The 9,410-nt window shown below is 43.2% G+C and overlaps 1 protein-coding gene across 1 annotated transcript; it reads right to left on the bottom strand.

Moving 5' to 3' along the window:
• Positions 1–3,347: 3,347 nt before the first annotated feature.
• On the bottom strand, positions 3,348–7,132 carry VMAC (vimentin-type intermediate filament associated coiled-coil protein). The gene is made up of 2 exons (XM_018559695.1): positions 6,934–7,132; positions 3,348–3,788 (listed from the first exon to the last, which is right to left on the bottom strand). The coding sequence occupies exons 1-2, from the start codon at positions 7,101–7,103 to the stop codon at positions 3,473–3,475; spliced, it is 486 nt and encodes a 161-aa protein (XP_018415197.1). The 5' UTR covers positions 7,104–7,132; the 3' UTR covers positions 3,348–3,472.
• Between the last annotated feature and the right edge of the window lie 2,278 nt (positions 7,133–9,410).

Genomic DNA, 9,410 nt, shown 5'->3' with positions numbered 1-9,410 from the left:
TTCACCCCCCCCCCCCCCCACTGTGCTTAGTGGTTCAATCCGCCTTTGGCCGGTAGTGATGTAGGGCACGGTTGGAGAACCAGCAAGTGCCAAGAGAGGCAACTAGGAACTCTCTTCTTTGCAGGAAGAACTTTGTCTTTAACCACCTTCCGTCCATGGTCGTTTGTGATATACCACCAAAAGAAAGCTCTATCTGTCCCCAAAAAATGGTATAAAATTCATTTCAGTACAGCGCTGCATGACGGAATAAACGTCAGCCAAAGTACCGCAGCGCTGAACACTGAAAAATGGCCTGGCCAGGAAGGGGGTGAAACACCGCGGTCTTGAAGTGGTTAATTTTCATTCTAATGACGGGTTGCGTTAAAGGGTAGTTCTGGCTTATGCCATGTTCTTTCCAAACAACATACAAGTTTATCACGTTAAGCTATTAACTAATTAATAAAAGGCCTTCAAACAAGGGGTACACTGATATTGTTATCTGCAACTCAGGAACCATCCCAGAATAAACTACTCTGAGCCTTACCTCTTATCTGCAAAAGCAACAGATATAATAAAGAATTACATATGAATACATGTAGAAACTTATTGAAAAGAATGTAAATTTGTGTTTTTAATAACTGGAGCATGCTTTGTGGTGAAACATTGTTAATACATAAAGTGCAAGTAATTCAATTTATAATATGAACTTGGTCCAAAAATAGTACCTGACCTACTAACTTGAATAAATGTCAGTTAAAGTACCGCAGCGCTGAATACTGAAAAATGGCCTGGATGGGAAGGGGGTTTAACACCGCGGATGTCAACTGGTTAAAGAGTTCATGCCGTCTTCACATACATAGATGTACATAGCAGCAGTTATGGCAAAGAACACAAAAATGAATGATAGATGGATCTTAAGATCATGATACATGGCCAGGACCAGCAAATAAATATTACATTCACTTTGGAAAAACAGAATGTTTGTGATGCTGTCAGGCCCAAATTAACTGTAGACAGAGAGGGGCTTCCCGTGCCCGAACAGTTGCAGCTACCGAAAAAAAAGACGATACTCAAACATTTTTTTATACTGGGGTATAGGTATTTTTATAGACAACCAGTTTCAAAATGTGTTGCATCTTGTTCACTGATAGAACAAGCAGCTCAGAGAGCACTAGTTGTACAGTTTTCTGACCCTACAGAGATCACATTTTGTCAGTGTACATGATGGTTGACAGTTAATGCATAATGCCAGAGTAGTGTCCCACTCATTATAATTACAAATGTTGTCCAACCAGTAGAATATACTGAACACTATGTGCATAACTTGGGTAGGTTGCGTTTATCCTGCAGTTAAAAGGAACCACAACCCCAGCGCACAGAATCCACTCATATACAAGTGGCTACTATGAGAGTAAATGCATTAGTCAGCATACTGTGTTACTGAACTACTGTGGAGGGGCAGCTGTGAAGGAAGAGAAATCTTTTTTTCTGCCTTAATTTAAATGTAGACTGGGATTTTGTTTTATAGTTGCCTATTCTAGGTCCACAGTAAAAGAGGTAAGCAGGTTAGTGGCAAACTTAGCTTCCAACAAGTAATACTCATTAAAGCCCCTATTTCCTGGATTTATTGCAGCCCCCATTGGGCCTTCAAGGTGTGGAAGGGCCTAGTACTGCTAAGCAAAAGACTGGGGAATTGAGAGGGGGCAGACGTTTTCATTGTCGGGTCTACCAGCCCACGAGCTTGTAAAAGGTTAGTTTCTGAAGTGCCCTTGACAGTACTAGCATATGAGCCAAGATTTCTGCATATATTATGGATATTAGACTCAATTACCAAAGCAAAAAACACCAGCATAAGAACCCTTAATTTCAAGTAAGTGAAGGGTATGTTTTGCTAGGTCCAATGAGATATGAAAATCACAGTCATAAGACTAAAAATATAGATCGTTATCCTTGCGTAAAGCTTTGTGATCGGAGCCTTGGTTGTTTCTTTTATAGAATTCTTTAGCAGCTGTCATTTAAGCATGTAACATTTTATAAATGGTAAAATTATATGTTTGGAACAGGTACATTTTTTAAGTGTAACTCCAGCCATAAATATTTTTTTGAGTTTTGGATAGTGTAAGGAATGGGTAATACACCTGTCAAGGTTTCTCTTTTTTTTTTGTTTGCTGCCCGTGTCTTATCTCCCCGCACTTCCTGTCTTGGGAGAAAAAACTGGAAGTGGGGGAAATCTCCTCTCATACAGCCGTCACCAAAAAAAGGTGACCTTATGGTAGGATTTCCACTCTTCTCCTGTTCTGATGAAGACTGCAAAATGTTGGATTTGCCATCAGCACTGTCACAGTGGCCATCAAAACAAATAGAGATTGTGTTCTGGCTATAGATAAACTTTAATATCTTTACACGTTAAATATCAGTCTGCAGCAAATATGTCTTTCTAAAACTGCCCAAAAAAATGTAAATGTGGCTTCACTGGAATGCCCATGTGTACAGTTTTCATCTCCTGCTTCTGGGATTGGCTCACTGTCTTTCCCAGAAGTATTCACAAAGCTTGCAGGTACAGAGTCAGCACTACCATTACATTTATTGCAATGAGCGTATCATCTTTGGTTATAATTCGGCCTTATAGCTTTTGCTTGCACTGGGAATGCAAGGTTTCTCTTATTAGAATACTGGGACTAATTATTAATTATGGAAAGAAGAAATCAGCAATGACATTTGCTAAAATGTAAATAACTGGCCAGGGGAAGATGGTTGAGTTTCAGTTGAAAGTGCAAATTCACCTTTACACCTCAACAATGAAAAGAAAAAAAAAAAAGATGTGTGCAAAGTGCTGAAAGAAAATGCATTTAGATACATGCCTAATTTCTAATATAGATGTGATTATAGCAGCCGGTTTGTCTGTATACATAGGGGTCCATGTGTGTGTGCAGATCCCTCATGACCACCAGTAAGATCAGAAGGTGCTTAGGCCAATACATTCTGGTGAAAATGGTGAAAAGATGAGAAGTAATGACAGTAAAAGGTGAACTTGCACTTCAATAATCTGTAAAGCTGTTTCTGTAAACATTGCTAATAATAAAAATTCAAGAGTGAAATCTAAGGTTATGCGTACTATGGATTATATATGATTATCTTGGTCTCTGGAAAAACTCCAGATATCAATTTTTTTTAAATATACTAAAGCCTGCTTGTTTAAACGAAAACCATTAATTTTCCCTTTAGTTGCTGTCTGTGCACCTGCATGTTGGGAGTTTTCCCTCACATCCTGTCTCACTGACATCATCAACGATACAGGAAGTGAAGGGAAATGTCTAGAATAGGGACACAGCACCAAAAAAAAAGGATGAATACTCCCAACAGGAAAAGAGTAATAATAAAACCTGAGGTTCTCAACCTTCTCCACGTTATCAAGGTTTGAAAAATGTTTTGGCTGGAGTTGCATTTAAAAATACAGGATATGCAATGCATATAAAAGTAAGCTGTGTGCGCCTCAGACAGTCGTTCCAAAAAGTGTTCTGTCTGTGTCAGAATCTTCAAGATCTTCCTCACTTTGAAGGTAGTCTACAGCATTTACGAGACCATTGCTTCTCTCTACTTCCAGGGCAGGCAAACATTGCATTCCTTCTGCCTCAGCCATGAGAGAAACCAAAGCTTCCAAGAGTGGTCGCCTCTGACATATCTGAGCCAAAAGTCGGCTGTGATGTCGAACCCGTTCCAACTCCCTGTCCTTATCCTTAATGGTTGCTGTTAGCCTTTGTGTTTCTTCTTCAGAATGTATTAGCCTCTTGTGAAGTTCAGCCAACTCCCTGTGAAAATGTAAGTCCATAATATCAGTAATGTGTATTATATGCAGTGTTTATTACAAGTATTTATATAGCTCCCACAATTTACACGGCACTTCACATATTGTACATTCACATCGGTCCCTGTCCCCAAGGAGCTTACAGTTTAAGGTCCCTATCTCAAGGTGCCCACACACCTTACAATTATCTGCAGATTTTCTGTGGTCAGATGGAAAAAGTGCAACAGATTGGCCCAGGTGCAGATTACTCCATCCACACAGTTTAGCGTAGATGGAGGAATCTGTTGCACCTTTTCCATCTGACCATAGAAAATCTGCAGATAATTGTAAGGTGTATGGCCAGCTTCACATGCATACATACACATTCTAGGGCCAATTTGCACAGGAGACAGTTAACCTCCCGGCATGTCTTTGGAGTAGGGGAGGAGATCAGATATCAGAAAATCTGCCTATTTAATGTTCTCACAATCCTTACAACATACACACTCACAGTGGGGCAATTGTGTGGCAAATTAAAACATTACTAAATGCTTTTTGATTACTTTTAATAAGAACTACAAATGTGAATACAACATTATAATTTCACAGCACCAGGATCACCAACTGCACCAAAACAAAGTCTGGGGTGTAGTAGGTATCCCTGATTGCCTGCATTTGTACACTCTACGGCGTCTACGCAGTCCCAAATAACATTATTAAAAGCAATTTTTACTAATTTCTGCCCACAACATTGTACATATTGTGGACACTTTCTGGGGGGTATTAACATCCCAAAGCAAGTGCCATAACAGCATAGCCAAGTCCCTAAGATTACTTTTCTCTTTGCAGTTAAATGTAACTATCATTTTGTACAATTACCCTTAAAAGGAGAACTATTAGGTGAGTGTTTTTCACTCACCTCATAGTTCTAGCCGACCTGCGACAATGAGACTGTCACAGGTCGGCTCAGTAGATCGGGAAGTGAGCGAACACATACCGGCGTTCGTTCACCTCTCGATCCTGTCACAGCTCTCTGCCGTGACAGGGGAGGGGCTGGATTCCCCCTCCCCGATCCTCCAGCGCTGACTGGCGGAACGGACGGCGGAGGGGGCGGATACAGCTGGCTCTGCCTCTAGATAGGCAGAGCCAGCTGTCACTCACGCAGCTGGGCGCATCCAGACAGAATTGTCAGGATCCGCTTCAGCTGCGGCGTCTCAGTATACCGCGGGCTGTAGCTCGCGGTATACTGAGCTTAGGGTGATGGGAGGACGCTAATTTGTGTCCTCCCGTTACACTAAGGAGAACTATGGGGAAAAGCCCTAACCCCATAGTTCTCCTTTAAAGGGTAAGGAAGGGTAATTGCTTTACAATATAAAGGGAGACAGTAGAGTTACAGGGTTGTGGAAATCAAAAAAAATTTAAAAAAACTACTTGTCCAATGACTAAAGCGGGGGCCCGATCTTCTTGTCCTGATACAAAAAAATTATTTGAACCAAAACCGTATTTAGCAGTGCTAAGAAGCGCTTCTCATTGGTCAGCACTGTCAGGTGACTGTGCTGCCCAACGAGTGCTTGCAATTTGCGAGCGAAATTCAGAATACATGGCACAGGTACAGATAGTACACGTGTACTGGCGAATGGGAAGGACTGTTCACCGAAAGGCAAGTATAGGAGGTAGTGAGAGGGGGCCAGTTTTTTGCGGGTAATTCCATTTTCCCAAATTACTTTGGAAAGTGAATTTACCCTTTAGGGCTGGTACAGACTTGGGCGATCCCGGGACGCGCGTCCCGGGATGCGCGTCTCGGGACTGCACGATCGTGTGTGGTTGCATACAGCAATTGCTGTGCAGCCCCATTGATTTCAATGGGGCTACATCCGCGTGGCAATTGGTGAAAAAAGGTACATGTACCTTTTTTCGCGACACGCGACCGCGATTTTGCGCGAATACAGCGGGGAAACCGCACGATCTGCCTGGCGCACCTGGGGTGCCATTACAAAATAATGCCACTAATTTATTTATACTTTCTAACATTTTTTATTTTCATTTAATTTTATTATTTTTTACTTTATCGTCTTTTATTTTTTTACATTATTATTGACATTTTTAATTATTTATAATTTTTTTACATTTTTAGTTTATTATTTTTTTTCTTTATTTTTTTTCAGTTAACTTTATTGCTCACAACAGGAGCTCGACAAAATTCAGTTACTGAATTGAGTTTTGTCAGAAGAGACAAGCTGAAATGTTTTAACTGAACAATAACTGCAGCCAATCAGCTGTAGTCACTGTTCTTGTATTCCGACTGTGATGGGTGCTGGCTGTCAGAATTCAATAGCCTTAGTGGTACATTTGTCCATCCACGCTGTTTTGCGTGGAATAAAGGGAAACTCCAGGAGTGTGAAAAGTTAACCCCTGCAGTGGGGCTACCCACTGCATTAGATGCGAGGATGACGGAGTGGAGGGGGGGAGGACCAAGGATCAGGTGAGTACATCTTCTGTATTCCAGCCGCGGGAGGAAAAACAAGCAGTTAACCCTTGCAGTGCAGGAGTAGCCCCACGGAATCTGATTTATTTAATTTTTATTCAACCTGCAGGCTGAACGTAAAAAAAAAATCGAATAGTTTATGGCCTCACAATATAGGAGATGACACTGGGAAAGCAGGTGTTGTCATAGAGCCAGTGTGCTATATACCCTCTACGGTAGAGCTAGTAGTAGCCATGGATGCTTCATGGTAATCATGTGATCTGAACCAAAATGTTACATGACAAAGTACACAGGATGCATAAGGAAGTGTTCTTGTGCCAGCCATCAGGACATTCCCTGTGCAGCCCTACCATAGGCCCTACTACCTGCCACTGTTTATTGTGACTGGTTCCAATAGTGTAAACCAGGGGTGGTCAACTCCTGCCCTCCAGCTGTGCTTTAACTACAAATCCCAACATGCCTCTGGGAGTCATGCCTGTAACTGTCAGTCTTGCAGTGCCTCATGGGACGGCCAGAGTTGCCCGCCCTTGGTGTAGACTTCCAAGGTTAACAAGAACAAGTAAGAGGGTGCGTTAAGATGGGCTGGGGGGAATTATTATTATTTTTCAGCCATACATTGGAAGGTAATCAGTAGTGCTCTACAAATGTCACCCCCTTTGTGTCCACCAATGGAAATGTAACGTACCTGTCTTTGGTATTCACGATATCCTTTAAAACGGCTTGGTAATGCTCATCTTTGCGAATAAGGCTTTCTGCCTGCTCCCTTATTGTTCCATCAAGCTCAGCCACCCGCCGGTGTAATGCTGCCAGGTGAGCATTGGCTTCTTTAATTTGGATGGTACTTAAAGTGGACATGGACGCAACCTCGGGACCTCCAACAAATATTTTCAGGGCAATGAGATGGAACCGTTTGCTCAAATTACTTTCAGATCTGTGAAAATTGTAGTCATGACTTTTTGCACAATGTCATGCCGAGGGGCACCTCTATAATATCATTCAGTTCCGCAGGTCCTTGAGGAGGAAGAGCACCAAGCAGAGCTTAGTGACAGCATGTGCTCTGTTTAAATGTATCGTTTAAGATCTGATCAAGGAACGGGAATTTGCCTTTCTCTACCAATCAGGAATCAGTTATATACTACAACAGACATGGGTCCTTACAAGCCCGGGGTGAAGATCTTCCAATAAAAAGAAGCTCTGTGGTCATCAAGCTGGCCTAACCAACCCAGTGGAGTCAGAGGAGGAAATGAGTTCATTGAGTGGAGAAAGTTCCTTGCTCAGTCTGGTGGAGTCCTGAATGAGGAGATCGGTAAGAAAGTCCAGGATTCAATGACTACAAGGACACCGCTGAGCCCCCAGCACTGCCCCCTCCCAATGATCGGGAATCCAGCTGTCACTTCAGAAAATAAACACACACCAAAAACTTCCCATTCACTTTCACCAGCTGTCGAGGCAGGAAGCGACCCTGTGCACAGCGATGATTGGCTGGACAGCAGGAGGCGGGATCAGGCTGCTCATTGGCCCGGAGCTGCTGAGCCAGCTTGTGATAAGCTGAATAATAAGAGGGCTTAACTCTATCTTGTCCAGTGAGTCTCCAGCTTCAAGTTCATGTGTCAGCTTCCCATATATAGTAAACAAACAGCGCATCTTAAATGCTAACAATCGTGTGACACCAATTTATAAACGCTCTTTTCACAGTTTATGGATTAAAAGCGGGGAAAACAATAAAACATTATATTATTATCCAAGGGGTGAACAAACTCCAACCCTCCAGCTGATGTGGAACTACAAATCCCACGAGGCATTGCAAAGTTTTCACAGCCACAGGCCTGACTCCCAGAGACAGATGCATGTTGGGATTTGTACTTTCCCCCCCCACAGCTGGAGGGCCACAGTTTGCCCACCCCTGCCTTAGGGCCTGTGGACATCTCTGCGTTGCAGTAACGCACATGGGTTTATGTGCGTTAAAAAGCCCATTCATTTTGTATCGGCCACAACGCAACAAAGATGCTGCATGCCACAATTTTCTTAATGCAATGGGCAACAGTGCACAGATTTCTCACATGTGTGCGCAATGGTGTGTTACAGCTCATGTGCACTGTGGCGTGTTGTGTGCAATGGGGTGCTATTTCAAATGAATAACTACGCAAAATACTGCAGTGTGGTTAGGATTGCCACCTGTCCAGGATTCACCCTGCACAGTCCGGGTTTTGACTGCTGTGTCCAGGTTTCACGCAGCAGAAACCCGGACACAAAATGACAGGGGCAACCAAAATTAAGATAGGGGCTACTGTCCCCCCACTGAAAATAGTCTCAACTGTGATAGTTACGTATGAATGGGTGACGCTATTTACATATAAATAAGCCGCAACTCATTCTCCCCAAAAAATGTCTGCATGTCACTGGAGTGTTTGGGTTTTCCTTGAAGAAAAGGTGGAAGCCCTAAGTGTGGTACATGCGTTGCTGTGCGCTTGCAGGAACGCATGGTAAAAAACACACGTTTTACAGTGCACTACCGCAGCGCACAGGAGTAAATGGACCCTACAGGCTTCAATAACGTACTTTACATTTTCCTGCCATCTCTTTTTATAGCAACATCCTGCATTAGAAGCTCAAGCCTGTATGCGATCAGGGTTTAACTCGTTCACTGCCAGATGGGAGTACATGTGTTTAGGAATAGATCACTGTCTCTGGACGCATCTATCGATGGGTTCAGGGTAGGGATGCACCGATACCTATATTAGTGCCGGTATCGATTCCGAGTATTTGGGCGAGTACTCGTCCAAATGCTCCTGATACTTATCCCGATACTGGAACTTCCAGTATTAGGAAGCCGGGCAGCGAGTCATACACACCGCCTGGCTTCCTGAATGGCCGGGAAGCCAGCTCCATGCTCCTTCCTCACCAGGGAGCATGGAGCCGGCTTCCCAGTCAATCAGGAAGCCAGACGGCGTGTAATGACTAGTCGCCCAGCTTCCTTATTGCTGCCGCTTTCAAATGTAGCCGCTGTCATTAACTTGAACAATCCCCCAACAAAAAACCCCTAAGCATTATTCTCCCCACAGTGACAATATCAAATGCAAAAATTCCTCAAGTGAAAATCTACTCGGCTCCTTCTCCCACGAAGGAAAAATCCCCCCCCCCCCAAACACAAATCTCCCCTCC

The sequence above is a fragment of the Nanorana parkeri genome, unplaced genomic scaffold (genome assembly GCF_000935625.1).
Source record: "Nanorana parkeri isolate BGI_ZX_2015 unplaced genomic scaffold, ASM93562v1 scaffold412, whole genome shotgun sequence".
NCBI lineage: Eukaryota > Metazoa > Chordata > Amphibia > Anura > Dicroglossidae > Nanorana > Nanorana parkeri.
This window is presented reverse-complemented; position numbering and strand designations above follow the sequence as displayed.